This window comes from Mustelus asterias, chromosome 8 (genome assembly GCF_964213995.1).
Source record: "Mustelus asterias chromosome 8, sMusAst1.hap1.1, whole genome shotgun sequence".
Lineage (NCBI taxonomy): Eukaryota > Metazoa > Chordata > Chondrichthyes > Carcharhiniformes > Triakidae > Mustelus > Mustelus asterias.
Window position 1 is genome coordinate 23,351,462 of NC_135808.1, and position 15,130 is coordinate 23,366,591.

The following is a 15,130-nucleotide window of genomic DNA, read 5'->3' on the forward strand; positions in this document are numbered from 1 at the left end:
GCAGCTCTGTCGAAGAGGATGCAGCAGTGGGACAAGGCTACAGTGATACAGATAAAATGGGTACATGAACATTGCACAGTCTTCACCTCGATCCTGCTGGGTCATTTCCAAAGGCATTTAAGAGACAACCACATTGCTGTGGGTCTGGAGTCACATGTAGGGCAGACCAGGTAAGGACAGCAGATTTCCTTCCTTCAAGGACATTAGTGAACAAGATGGGTTTTTACAACAGTCGGCAATGGCTTCGTGATCATCATTAGACTTTATTTTTGATTGAGTTCAATTTCCATCCTCTACCATAATGGGATTCAACCCAGATTCCCAGAGCTTTATCCTGTGTCTCTGGATTCCTATCCAGTGACAATACCTCGACACTGCCAGCAGCCCAAACTCCATGTGGAAGTACCGGGCATGTATCACACAGCTTGATGTGTGGTGGGATTATCAAAATCAGGAATCATTGTGATCCAGCTATAGAGATGTGCAAAGAACAGATTTAATCTTCACTAATAATCCTGTGTGGTAATTCTTTTCGAAAGTCCATATACAGATATCCACCAAATGTTCCCATCACCGTCTGTTACCATCGCTTGATGTGCATTTCTGACCTTGCAAAGGTCCTTCTGCTGTGAGAGCAGAGAGGACTGTCACTCAGCCTCTGCTGTTCTCAGCCAGCCTCTCTGGCCCAAACACAGCACCCCGTCCCCAGCTACTGTGGGGACCAGTGGCCAACCGTGACCCTCTTGCCTGCTTGCGCCGATCTACTCTCGCAACTTGCCCCACCTGCTCAGACAGATCGACTTCGCGACACCCCCTCCCACCACAATAGCCAGCCCGAACCCCCCCTCCCCTGCCATGGCCACTCTGGAGCATGCCCCTCCCTCCCCCACTGATCACTGTGGCACAGTGCACAGAGGTTCCCCCCAGCCCACTAGCACCAATCGGCTGCCCTGGCCTGGCCCCTCCCCAATAGGCCTGCCCCCTCAGGCCCCACATTCGTGGCATAGCCTGATACCCAGTTGGCAATGCCAGGGTGCTAGACTGGCACTGCCCAAGGGGCACCCTCCCTGCCAGCTACCCCTGGCGGAGAGCCACAAGGCCTCTATTTCTACCAGCGAGGCCATTACATCTGGTCCCCATTGGTGGGGGCCAGCTGTGATTCTCCCTGGAGAGAATCTCTCCCGGTGAGGCCACAGAGGAAAGTGAACACAGACGATAACGTCCCAGGCTCGTGAATTCAATGCAAAAGATATGTAAATTTTATTTAAATGATTTATTCAGCCTTGCCCCGGAAATGGATGCGAGGCTGACCTTGCCGGATGTCTGGTGTGGGTAAGATCGCAACAGGGGAGAAGTCGGGCGTGAACCTGATTTCTCGACTTGCTCACGATATTACCGACTCACCCCGACCATCAGCCAGTGGGGCACAAAGGGAAGATCACCTCCCTCGACAGGATAAACAGAGTGAAAGTGTTAATGATCATACAGAAGCTGCTATGAGGGAAACCACTGGCCTCTATTAAAGCTTCCCAGATAAGCATCAAGGCCGAGACACAAGGAAGGAAAGCCTAGAATAGAGGTTCATTTATTAACAAAGGCTATTAGACTGAAAGAGTTCATTAAATTAGACATCTGGACATGGGAGAGGTATTTGATATCTACAAACCCAGACTCAAGCTAGGATGTTACAGATAACTTGTAACAACATGAATTCATAGAATCCCTACAGTGCAGAATGAGGCCATTTGGCCCATCGAGTCTGCACCAACCACAATCCCACCAGGCCCTATTCCTGTAACCCCACATATTTATCCTGCTAATCCCCCTGACACTAGGGTCAATTTATCATGGCCAATCAACCTAACCCGCATCTTTGGACTGTGGGCGGAAACCGGAGCACCCGGAGGAAACCCATACAGGAACAGGGAGAATGTGCAAACTCCACACAGACAGTGACCCGAGGCCGGAATTGAACCCTGGTCCTTGGTGCTGTGAGGCAGCAGTGCTAACCACTGTGCCACCGTGCTGCCCCACTGTGCCACCTCTATTAGGTCAGCTAACATGATTAAATCTTTATGCTAATTGGATATTACAATTGTTATAATCCAGGTCAGAAACTCCAAGGTATTTTATGAAGTCAGCCTGAACCATAAGTTTTACACTTTGAATTTGGCTGGGGGAAGCATGAGATGTTTCACTTCAGCTATAATTTAAATGACCCACGAGGGAGCTTTTATCAAACAAAGTTTCTTTAAGAATACAGTTAACAAATAGAATGAAAATGTGCAATAACCTTTACTATTACAAACAAGAAAAAACATAACCATGATATTGTATAAACCTTAACAACGAAATACACTGTTCCAATACAACAAACATCCTTATAAACATACACCTGCCTCAGGTTTAGCACAGAAAATAAGAATACTCACGCGGTTTTGCAGCTCAGCAACGCCTGCTGTGAATTAGTCCTTTGGATAGAATTGAAACTCTGGCGTCTCAGGCTTGTAACTTCCAGCAGACATTGAGGTAGAGATAAAGCCACTGCTGGCCTCTAACTATTAACCAGCAAACCACTGACAGCAAGGTTTTCACTCCAGGAAGGCAAGAAAAACTGCTTCCAACAGAGCAGAATTTCTAATAACAGGGAGAGAGGCACGGAAATACCGCCTTTCAGTCTGAAGTCCAAACACCTTCCAACTAAAAAAGCAGCCAGCAGCCCAAACCACAAGTGAAATAACTCTTGTCACCTGACCTATCAATCATTCTTCCCTCTAACAATTGAAAAGGGTTGTAAACTCATAAAGGTCCAGGACATCACAGTAGGCCCAGATTAAAAATAAACAAAACCCCATTTAAGCAGCAATAAAAGGACACCTAAGCACACAAGTTGGCAACAATGAAAAAAACACAGCTGCCTACAAACTGCAGAAAACATGATTTAAATAATACATTTCTTAAAGGCACAGTAGTGTCACATAATTAAACAGGCATGCAACGGTGGTGATTGGTGTTTAACATTTGTATCATATGCATGTTGTAACCTGAATCAATAATTGTGAGTGGATAGAGATAGCTCCCATACCTTGATTGGTATGTTGGTTACTCGTAATCATATCTGAAAGTATAACTGCTTGTGCAATTCTGAATTCTGTACTCTGGCTGCCTTTCTGGGATCCTTGCGATATAGCTCGCATATCAAACAGATGTGTGACTTGGTTTGGCTACATCAAGGGAAAAAAGTTGTAACAACTTGAGAAGGCTGATCACCAAAAAGCCCCACAACACAGGGCAGATCAGAGTAGCTTAAACAATGTAACTCCAGATAGAGCAATGCCTGAGAGCCCATCACCTCTAGAATCTGCACAGGGTAAACTAGGCAGATCAGAATAGCTTAAACAGTGCAGCTCCTGATAGAGCAATGCCTGACAACCCATAACCTCTAGAATCAGTGCAGGGTAAACAATGAATCGCCTGATGAAGGAGCAGCGATACAAAAGCTCGTGATCCCAAATAAACCTCTTGGACTTTAACTTGGTGTTGTGAGACTTCTTACTCCAGAATCTGTGCAGGGTAAACAGGTCAGATCAGAACAGCTTCAAAAGTGCAGCTCCAGATAGAGCAATTCCTGACAAACTATTGCCACAGTTCCGTTCACAGAGAGTCACATATGCAGTGTTTAAATCAGTCAGTCGCTGTCATTTCAATTAAATCTTCCCAGATTTTCTCATCCACTCTGCCGCTGATCTCGGGACTGGTGTCCCTGGATTACAAACCGGACACTGAGGATGAGAAAGAAATACATTGCTATAGAGTGAGGCAATCCCAGCAGAAGTGGAACACCCCCAACAAAACCCCTCAGATCCACCCAACTCCCACATATACCAGAAGCAAAATCCATCAGACCCCTAACACCTAATACTGCAGAAACCTGAAATCGTACAGAGAGTGTAGGGGTGAAATTAAAAGGGAAACCAGGAAAGTAAAGTGAGGGCATGAAAAATGCTGCCAAGAAAATATCAAGAAACCTCCAAGGATGTTCTCTAAGTACATGAAGAGAAAAGGAGAAGGAAAGGGTAGAGTCTGTTGGAGACCAATAAGATTGTCCGTGTGAGAGGGTGGAGAATGTGGTGAGATTGTGAATAAATACATTGCCACTGTCTTTGGGAAACAGTGAGCAATGCTGCCATTGCACTTAAAGAAGAAGAGTGTGAACTACTGCATCAGATAAACATTGTAACAGAGGATGGATTAACAGATTTTAGAGTTTTGAAAGTCGATAAATCTCCTGGTTAAAATAAGCAAGGGAGGACATTCAAGAGGCTCTGATCATCAGAATCATCCCTCCCGGGCTACAGGAGTGTGGAAGGAGATTAAAGGACTGCCAACCTTATACCATGGATTGAAAAGGGAAGAAAAGGTAACCTGAGTAATTATACACCAGTTAGTGTAACTTCGGTGGTGGGAAAATTATTGGAATCAATTTTGAGGAACGGTGCACACCTTCATTTAGACTAAACTGATTTAAAATTTGGAAGAGGTAAGAAGGAGGGTTGATGAGGGCAGTGGGGTGGACGTGGTCAAGAGAGATTTTAATAATGCTTTAGACAAGGTCCCACACGGCGGGCTGGTCAGAAATGTAAAAATCATTGAGATCCAACACACATTGGCAAATCAGACCCCAAATAGCTCAGTGGCAGGAAGCAAAGGGTTAAGGGGTTTTAGTGACTGCAAGGCTGTTACCAGTGGGGGTTTCAAAGGACCCAGCTCTCACGCCTTTGCTTTTTGTAGTTTATATTAATTAATTAGATTCAAATGTAGGGGGAATGATAAAGAAGTTTAGAGATGTACAAATATTGTCCGTGTGGGTGACAGTGAGGAGGAAAACTTCAGACTGCAGGAAGATAGAGATGGTCTGGGCAGTTGGGAAGAACAGTGGAAAATGGAATTCAATCCGGAGCACTGAGAGGTGATGGATTTTGGGAGGATTAACAAGGCAACGGGATTCCCCGATAAATGGGAGGATAATGAGTAATGTGGAGGAACAGAAGGACCCAGGAGTGTATGTCCCCAGATTGGGAAAGGTATCAGGTCAGGACAGGTTAATAACATGTTTAGGAAGATATATAACATGTTCTCCTTTATTAGCCAAGACACAGAACAGAGAGGTTTTGCGAGAACTGTAAACAACATCAGACAGACGAGAGCTGAAGCATTGCAAACAGTCTGGTCAGCACATTACACAAAAGATGTGATTGTATTGGAGAGAATGCAGAGGAGATTGTTTAATGTGGGCAGGACTGGAGAATGTTCACTGTGAGGAAAGAGCGGATAGGCTGGAATAGGATTCTGTCGAACAGAGGAGGCCGAGGGGAGATTTAATTGAGGTGGATATAATTATGAGGAGCCATGGTAAATCGAGATAACACATTTACCCAAGCACAAGGGTCAAAAACCAAGGGGCACAGGTTTAAAGTAATTGGTAGAAAGATCAGGGTGGAAATGAGGAAAGAGTTTTTCACCCAGAGGGTGCGAGGGACCCGGGACTCACTGTCTGAAAGGATGGTAGAGGCAGAAACTCTCACCACATTGAGTCAATTCTTGGATGTCGAGTTGAAGAGCTGTGATCTACAGAGCTGCAGACCGAGTACAGGAAGGTGAGATTAGGCTGGAGAGCTCTTCATTAACAGGAAGGGATATGATGGGCTGAATGGCCTCACTCTCGATCATAAATTTTCTGCCATTCAACATTCCATCCACACAACACCAGTTAAACCCATCAGAGCCCCAAACACAGCTAAACCCATCAGACCCCCAAACACCAGCTAAACCCATCAGACCCCCAAACACCACCAAAAGCCATCAGAGCCCCAAACACCAGCTAAACCCATCAGCGCTCCAAACACCAGCTAAACTCATCAGACCCCCAAACACCAGCAAAACCCATCAGACCCCCAAACACAAGCTAAACCCATCAGACCCCCAAACACCAGCTAAACCCATCAGGCCCCCAAACACCAGCTAAACCCATCAGCGCTCCAAACACCAGCTAAAGTCATCAGACCCCCAAACACCAGCAAAACCGATCAGACCCCCAAACACTAGCGAAACCCATCAGACCCCCAAACAGCAGCAAAACCCATCAGGCCCGCAAACACCAGCTAAACCCATCAGCGTTCCAAACACCAGCTAAACCCATCAGTCCCCCAAACACCAGCTAAACCCATCAGACCCCCAAACACCAGCAAAACCCATCAGACCCCCAAACACCAGCTAAACCCATCAGAGCCCCAAACACCAGCTAAACCCATCAGACCCCCAAACACCAGCTAAACCCTAAACACCAGCTAAACCCATCAGAGCCCCAAACACCAGCTAAACCGCGAAGATCCACTCTGTCCCCCAAACATTCAGCGAAAGATCAGAACCATCACAAAACACGATTGATGTTAAATCCTGTGGGAATGACAGACCCCAATGGCCAAATTCAGGGAAAACTCTGGGAATTCTGTCTTCCTTAAGGAAATTGAGCCCTCCCCCCCGCACCCTCTCCCCTCCCCCCCAGCACCCTCCCCCCCGCACCCTCCCACCTCACCCCCACCCCCCGCACCCTCCCCCCCTCACCCTCCCCCCCAGCACCCTCTCCCCCTCACTCACCGACTCTCACATCCCCCCTCATTCACCGACTCTCACTCCCCCCTCACTCACCGACTCTCACTCCCCCCTCACTCACTGACTCTCACTCCCCCCTCGCTCACCGACTCTCAGTAATTTTTGTCCGTACTCCAGATATTTCCTCAGCCACTCGATACACTCCACCTCCAGGTAACGTTTCCATCGCTGGTTAATGACCGTGCTGCCCTCCCACTTTTGTTTGATGATCTCTCCCCAAGGGACGGGGGTCACCCACACCAGAAGATCCTTATCAAAACTGATGAAATCTAGTCCGTCCCACCCGTACTGGTTGAATCCAGTCGTATTCCCATCATCACTCAGGTCACAGCCGGTCATCAGCTGGTGTATGTGGATCCCGGTGGATTAGAAAGATAACCTGCCAATCAGGGCCAGTCCCAATAAAAGCCGCACTCACCATGAACCCATCCAAACAGATCCGTTCCCACTGGAGGTCCAGCCACCACACACACACACACACACACACACACACACACACACACACAGCCAATCTGGCCCAATCCAACTGGAGGCAAAGCCACCAAACACACACAATCAGATTCAGTCGACCAACAGACCTTACAGAGCTCATGCACAACCTCAGTTAATCAGCCCCCAGTCCCAGATCCTGATCCGCTCCCAGTTTCTCCCACTCTGACCCAGACGCCCCGCATCCTGAGAGAGAGGCTGAGTGCTGGGAGAGTGAAGACTCACAAAGAACAAAGAACAATACAGCACAGGAACAGGCCCTTCGACCCGCCAAGCCCGTGCCGTTCCCTGGTCCAAACTAGACCATTCTTTTGTATCCCTCCATTCCCACTCCGTTCATATGGCTGTCTAGATAAGTCTTAAACGTTCCCCAGTGTGTCCGCCTCCACCACCTTGCCTGGCAGCGCATTCCAGGCCCCCGCCACCCTCTGTGTAAAATATGTCCTTCTGATATCTGTGTTAAACCTCCCCCCCCGCCTTCACCTTGAACCTATGACCCCTCGTGAACGTCACCACCGACCTGGGGAAAACCTTCCCACCGTTCACCCTATCTATGCCTTTCATAATTTTATACACCTCTATTAAGTCTCCCCTCATCCTCCATCTTTCCAGGGAGAACAACCCCAGTTTACCCAATCTCTCCTCATAACTAAGCCCCTCCATACCAGGCAACATCCTGGTAAACCTCCTCTGTACTCTCTCCAAAGCCCCCACGTCCTTCTGGTAGTGTGGCGACCAGAACTGGACGCAGTATTCCAAATGCGGCCGAACCAACGTTCTATACATCTGCAACATCAGACCCCAACTTTTATACTCTATGCCCCATCCTATAAAGGCAAGCATGCCATATGCCTTCTTCACCACCTTCTTCACCTGTGACGTCACCTTCAAGGATCTGTGGACTTGCACACCCAGGTCCCTCTGCGTATCTACACCCTTTATGGTTCTGCCATTTATTGTATAGCTCCTCCCTACATTATTTCTACCAAAATGCATCTCTTCGCATTTATCAGGATTGAACTCCATCTGCCATCTCTTTGCCCAAATTTCCAGCCTATCTATATCCTTCTGTAGCTTCTGACAATGCTCCTCACTATCTGCAAGTCCTGCCAATTTTGTGTCGTCCACAAACTTACTGATCACCCCAGTTACACCTTCTTCCAGATCGTTTATATGAATCACAAACAGCAGAGGTCCCCATACAGAGCCCTGCGGAACACCACTAGTCACAGCCGGAAAAAGACCCTTCCACTACCACCCTCTGTCTTCTGTGACCAAGCCAGTTCTCCACCCATCTAGCCACCGCCCCCTTTATCCCATGAGATCCCACCTTTTTCACCCGCCTACCATGAGGGACTTTGTCAAACGCTTTACCTAAGTCCATATAGACCACATCCACGGCCCTTCCCTCGTCAACCATTCTGGTCACTTCTTCCAAAAACTCCACCAGGTTAGTGAGGCATGACCTCCCTCTCACAAAACCATGCTGACTATCGTTAATGAGTTTATTCCTTTCTAAATGCGCATACATCCTATCTCTAAGAATCTTCTCCAACAACTTCCCCACCACGGACGTCAAGCTCACCGGCCTATAATTATCCGGGTTATCCTTCCTACCCTTCTTAAATAATGGGACCACATTAGCTATCCTCCAATCCTCTGGGACCTCACCTGCGTCCAGTGACGAGACAAAGATTTGCGTCAGAGGCCCAGCGATTTCATCTCTTGTCTCCCTGAGCAGCCTTGGATAGATTCCATCAGGCCCTGGGGATTTGTCAGTCTTTATATTCTCTAACAAACCTAACACTTTCTCCCTTGTAATGGAGATTTTCTCCAACGGTTCACCTCCTGACTGGTTGGTTGGTTCGATACATGAGGGTCTGAATATTATCTTTGAGACATCGTGCCCCCTCCTGTGTGAGCTTCTTCTTCTGTTCCCAGGACTCAAGCCCCTCACTCTCCACCATCCACTGCTCCCGGGGGATCAGCTCCCTCCGATCGCTGTCGTACACAACAAACGGGACACCGTCCACATAACCGACAGCCACAAACTCCGGGAAACCTGGAATTGGAGTCATTCCCGTGAGGAAACACCGGAGAGAGTGAGACCCTGAAATATAGAGAGAGAGAATTCAGGATAGACACCCGAAAAACACCAACACCCTCACACACACACACACACACACACACACACACACACACACACACACACACACACAGAGATCAGGGCATGAACCCCAAAACACTGATTCCAAACTGAGAGCAAGACCTCCACCCATGCCCCTGTACCCAGCCTGGCATTGCCCCTCTCACACCCCATCACTCACTGACCCAAGGTTAATGCCCCAGTGCCCAGCCTGGCACTGCCCCTCTCACACCCCATCACTCACTGACCCAGGGTTAATGCCCCAGTACCCAGCCTGGCATTGCCCCTCTCACACCCCATCACTCACTGACCCAGGGTTAATGCCCCAGTACCCAGCCTGGCATTGCCCCTCTCACACCCCATCACTCACTGACCCAGGGTTAATGCCCCAGTACCCAGCCTGGCATTGCCCCTCTCACACCCCATCACTCACCTGCAGACACCTCTCCACACAGAAGGACCAGCTCTATCAGTCCAATCATTGCTGCTTCCCTCATGTTGAGAGAAACATTTGGAGGAAACTCTTTTTCAAAGAAAGGCCATTTTCTCAACTCACTCCTTCTGTCTTTTCCTGTTGACACTGAGCCTCAATCTGATTGGACCCGAAATAGGACTGGACCAATCAGAATAAAGAGATTCAGTGAGTCATCAGTCTCCGGCAGAATAGACACAAACAGGTTGAGAAACTGCCTCAATGTTGAGAACTGTCCAATCAGATAAATACAGCTGCTGACATCATCAGTTGCCGGGTAGAATCAGCTGAAAGGAGTTTGATCCAGTGACAGAGGGAAGGACATTAAGAACAGGAGCAGGTCTGAGCGAACCATTCAGTGAGATCACTGCTGATCTGGACCCCAGTTTCTGACTATAAACCATATCCTCAGATATCATTACCCAATAAAAATCTGTCACTCTGAGATTGAAAAGCTCCAATTGTTAACTTTTTATTGTGGAGAGACTGGATGTGGATTCCACACTGCTGAATTATTTTAACATTATAAACAGATCGATCAAAGGCCTTTGACAAGGTGCCTCACGGGAGACTGCTGAGTAAAATAAGGGCCCATGGTATTCGAGGCAAGGTACTAACATGGATTGACGATTGGCTGTCAGACAGAAGGCAGAGAGTTGGGATAAAAGGTTCTTTCTCAGAATGGCAACCGGTGACAAGTGGTGTCCCGCAGGGTTCGGTGTTGGGGCCGCAGCTGTTCTCTTTATATATTAACGATCTAGATGACGGGACTGGGAGCATTCTGGCCAAGTTTGCCGATGATACAAAGATAGGTGGAGGGGCAGGTAGTATTGAGGAGGTGGGGAGGCTGCAGAAAGATTTGGACAGTTTAGGAGAGTGGTCCAAGAAGTGGCTGATGAAATTCAACGTGGGCAAGTGCGAGGTCGTACACTTTGGAAAAAAGAATAGAGGCATGGACTATTTTCTAAACGGTGACAAAATTCATAATGCTAAAGTGCAAAGGGACTTGGGAGTCCTAGTCCAGGATTCTCTAAAGGTAAACTTGCAGGTTGAGTCCGTAATTAAGAAAGCAAATGTAATGTTGTCATTTATCTCAAGAGGCTTGGAATACAAAAGCAGGGATGTACTTCTGAGGCTTTATAAAGCACTGGTTAGGCCCCATTTGGAGTACTGTGAGCAATTTTGGGCCCCACACCTCAGGAAGGACATACTGGCACTGGAGCGGGTCCAGCGGAGATTCACACGGATGATCCCAGGAATGGTAGGCCTGACATACGATGAACGTCTGAGGATCGTGGGATTATATTCATTGGAGTTTAGGAGGTTGAGGGGAGATCTGATAGAAACTTACAAGATAATGAACGGCTTAGATAGGATGGACGTAGGGAAGTTGTTTCCATTAACAGGGGAGACTAGGACGCGGGGGCACAGCCTTAGAATAAAAGGGAGTCACTTTAGAACAGAGATGAGGAGAAATTTCTTCAGCCAGAGAGTGGTGGGTCTGTGGAATTCATTGCCACAGAGGGCTGTGGAGGCCGAGACGTTGAGCGTCTTCAAGACAGAAATTGATAAATTCTTGATTTCTCGAGGAATTAAGGGCTATGGGGAGAGAGCGGGTAAATGGAGTTGAAATCAACCATGATTGAATGGTGGAGTGGACTCGATGGGCCGAATGGCCTTACTTCCGCTCCTATGTCTTATGGTCTTATGGTCTTATGATCAGATCACCCATCAACATTCTAAAAGCTGGGGAATAAAAAACCCTTTTATTTAACCTCCTTTTATTATTCTGGTGATCAGAACTGCACCCCCTCCAAGACCAATCTCTCCTTCCTGAGGTGTGGTGTCCAGAACTGAACACAGTGACTCCGAAAGTGTCTGACCAAGACTCTGTTAAACTGAAGCTTCACTTCCATCACTTTATATACCAGCCCCCTCCAGATAAAGTTCAATGTGCCCTTAGAGAGAATGGTGAAATGGGCAGATACAAATACAATGCAGAGAAGCGTTTTAAGTGATGCAGTTTGAAGGGAAGAAGATAAACAGGTAATCTAAACTGAATGGGACGGCGATAAAGGGATTGTGGGAACAGAGAGACCTGAGTGAGTATGAGGCTGGCAGGAAGGTGTGATGAGGCTGTGAAAGAAGCATTTGGACCCCATTGCTTTATAAATAGAAGCACAGATTACAAAAGCAAGGAGGTCACGCTGAACATTGATAAAATATTGATTCGATCTCAGCTGGAGAATTGTATCCGTTTCTGGTCACAATGTTTCAGGAAGGATGTCGAGGCCTTGGAGAGGGTGCAGAGGAAATTTGCTGAATTATTGGAGATGAGAAACTTCTGACTGACAGTAGGACTAATCCAATGTGTTGGGACAATCATACCTTCCAAATATCTTGGAAAGACATTGCATTATCTGGTAATGGATGATGACCTCGCAATTTTTTTTAAGAAGGCCATAAGTTCTCCTTGGACAGGGAGCCAGCCTGTCTTCACCTGAGCTGTGTGGGACTTGAGGAAGAGATGTTTGTTTGTTCTGAACTGGAATCACTTTAATTGATGGGGAATAAAACTGAAAAGTAAAGGCTAGTGATGTTCTGGAAATCACATGGCAGGGACAGAGTTTAAGTTTTGAACCTGTTGGTTTTGAAATCAGTCTCCTTGGGGAATAAGTTGAGAAATGGAGACGGCCCGACCTGATTCTCTCTCTACCTTGCCTCAAGTTGTGTCTGGTTCACTACTACCTGCCAGAGAATCCTCATCTGAGTGTAACCTGTCTGCATTTTGGACCTGCAAAGCTGAAACAGGAAGAATTGGTCCAGATCCATATTCTCCTCCGCGCCAAAGCTCTGTTGGTGTGAAACGCCAGACATCCACTGGTCTTCACATGAGGGAACACCAGCACGACAGCATTGAACCCTTTCAATCTTTATCCTTTATTTTAAAAAGCCTATCCTCTGCATAGAGACCCAATGTCCTTGTTCTTTACTTGTACAGGAGTTGAGGGCAATGTATTTGCATGAATAGAGGATTAGCTAATGGACAGGAAACATTGATTTGGCATAAATGGGGCATTTACAAGTTGGCCGACTGTGATTAGTGGAGTGTCACTAGGATCAGTGCTGGGACAATCAGTCATTGACAATCTTTATGTGTGACTCAGATGCAGAGACAGAATGTGATGGATCTAAATTTGGAGCAGCTACAAAGATAGGAAATGAGGAGAGATTGAGTCGGTTGGGATTGTGACGTTAGTGTACTTTTGAGAAAGTTTTTTAAAAATCATGATCTCTGCAACTCTCACAGCTTCAATATTTTCTCAGCTCACAGCCTCAGGTAATGTCATTTGCTGCTGGTTTGATTGGAGATGTCCTTTTATTGCTACTTCAATTGTTTAAATGGGGTCTGTCTATTTTAACTCTGGGTTGTTTTGTGACCCTGCATTGCTAGGAGGATGGACATGTGTTTTTGGACAGTTTTTTTTTCAGTGAGTTTAAGGTTTCATTTTCTGTTTGGCTGCAGGTAGAGTTGAGTTTCAGAAGGGGCAGCAAGCTGAAAGTCTCTCTCTCTCTCTCTCCCTGGTTTTGGAAATTCTGCTCGTAAACTGAAAGCCTTTCTGAAGGGGAGAAATCTGCTGTTGGTGGCTTGCCGAGAGTCCCTGGTGTTTGTGGAAGCTGTTCTGACTCCAAACTGTTCCGAGTCTATCCAGGGAACTGCAGACTTCATCCAAAGGACTCAAGTCCAGTATCACATGAGCATTAGACTGTGCTGTGTTAACCCTGTGAACAGGGTATTTTGTCTATGGGATTGGTTTGATTGGAACACATTAGATATATTTGTTGAGGATTATACATTATAGTGATTGTTTTGTTTCTTGTTTGTAATTCATAAGAGTTCTTGCTCATTTTCTGACTGTACAGATTAACTATATTCTTAAATAAACTTTGTTTGATAAAAGCTCCCGAGTGGATCAATTGAATCATATCTGAAGGGAAGCCTATCATGTTATTCCGAGCCAAATTGATGATGCAAAACTTATGATCCAGGCGAGCTCCATAAAACCCTTTCTAGTTTCTGACCTCAACCATAACAGGATTGTATTTGCTGGAGTTTAGAAGAATGAGGGGCATCTCATAGAAACCTATAAAATTGTAACAGGAAGAGACAGAGCAAGTGCAGGAAGGATGGTGGGGGAGTCCAGAACCATGGGTTGTCCTCTAAAGATAAAGGGTAAACCATTGAGGACTGAGATGAAGAGAAATAACTTCACCCAGATAGTGGAAAGCCTGTGGAATTCATTACCACAACAAGCCATTGAGGCTAAAACATTGTTTATTTTCAAGAAGGAGGGGTGAAGGGGATCAATGGTGGAGACTGGATCAGGCTATTAAGTTGGAAGATCAGCCATGATGATAATGAATGGCAGAGCAGGATTGAAGGGCCGAATGGCCTACTCCTGTTCCTCTTTTCTATGTTTCTATGAAACGCAAACTGTATGGAGGACATGGAGAGAGCTGCAAAGTGATGTGGAGAAGTTAATCAAATGGGCTGCAAGGTGGTAGATGGAGTGTAATGTGGGTGGATGTGGGGGTTAGACTGTGTCTCCTGCCAACACAATATGGCCTTCTGCGAATTCGTACTGGTCCGTACGGATGTCACTCTGCGAAACCAGCCTGCTAGTAGCCCTTTACATTGAAGCAAGTCCAGCCTTCACTAAGAGCGTCCTACTTTGCTACACTGTGCAAAGAGAGGGCAGAGTGAGAGACAGAGTCAGAGTGAGCCTTCGTTGTGTGGCACAGATGATCAAACAAAGTATTGGTTCCAGGAAACCTTGTAAAGTCTGTCTCTTACCTAAAAAAGTTCTGTCGAAGAGGCAGTCTCATCTCTTTGTGATATTGTTTCGGAGACAAGCACAGTATTAATCTCACACTCAGCCTCTCTGACCTATTGAAATATCTGCAGATTTGAAATGTTTTTTAAAGTTTATTTTAAAGTTATTTATTAGTCACAAGTATGCTTACATTAACACTGCAATGAAGTTGCTGTGAAAATCTCCTAGTTGCCACACTGCGGTGCATGTTCGGATACACTGAGGGAGAATTTAGCATGGCCAATGCACCTAAGCAGCACATTTTTCAGACTGTGGGAGGAAACCGGAGCACCCGGAGGAAACCCACGCAGACACGGGGAGAATGTGCAAACTCCGCACAGACAATGACCCAAAGCCGGAATTGAATCCGGGACCGTTGCGCAATGAGGCAGCAGTGCTAACCACTTGCCATCGTGCTGCCCATAACTGATTCTGTGTAAGGATATTTCTGAGACCAGAGCACATTGATTGACTTAT

General features: G+C 46.6%; 2 protein-coding genes across 2 annotated transcripts in view; both read right to left on the minus strand.

The window, feature by feature from the left end:
- The window catches only part of LOC144496921 (class I histocompatibility antigen, F10 alpha chain-like), a 37,229-nt gene extending 29,371 nt beyond the window's left edge, over window positions 1-7,858 (minus strand). Inside the window, exon 1 of the mRNA XM_078217541.1 lies at window positions 6,759-7,858. Coding sequence (XP_078073667.1) covers window positions 6,759-7,011 — 253 coding nt within the window. The 5' untranslated portion in view covers window positions 7,012-7,858. The remainder of the gene's footprint in view (window positions 1-6,758) is intronic.
- Window positions 2,206-9,883, minus strand: LOC144496950 (BOLA class I histocompatibility antigen, alpha chain BL3-7-like). Its single transcript, XM_078217584.1, has 3 exons — window positions 9,741-9,883; window positions 9,007-9,271; window positions 2,206-3,782 (listed from the first exon to the last, which is right to left on the minus strand). Exons 1-3 carry the CDS (start codon window positions 9,802-9,804, stop codon window positions 3,728-3,730), a joined length of 384 nt encoding a protein of 127 aa, XP_078073710.1. The 5' UTR covers window positions 9,805-9,883; the 3' UTR covers window positions 2,206-3,727.
- Window positions 9,884-15,130: the final 5,247 nt, after the last annotated feature.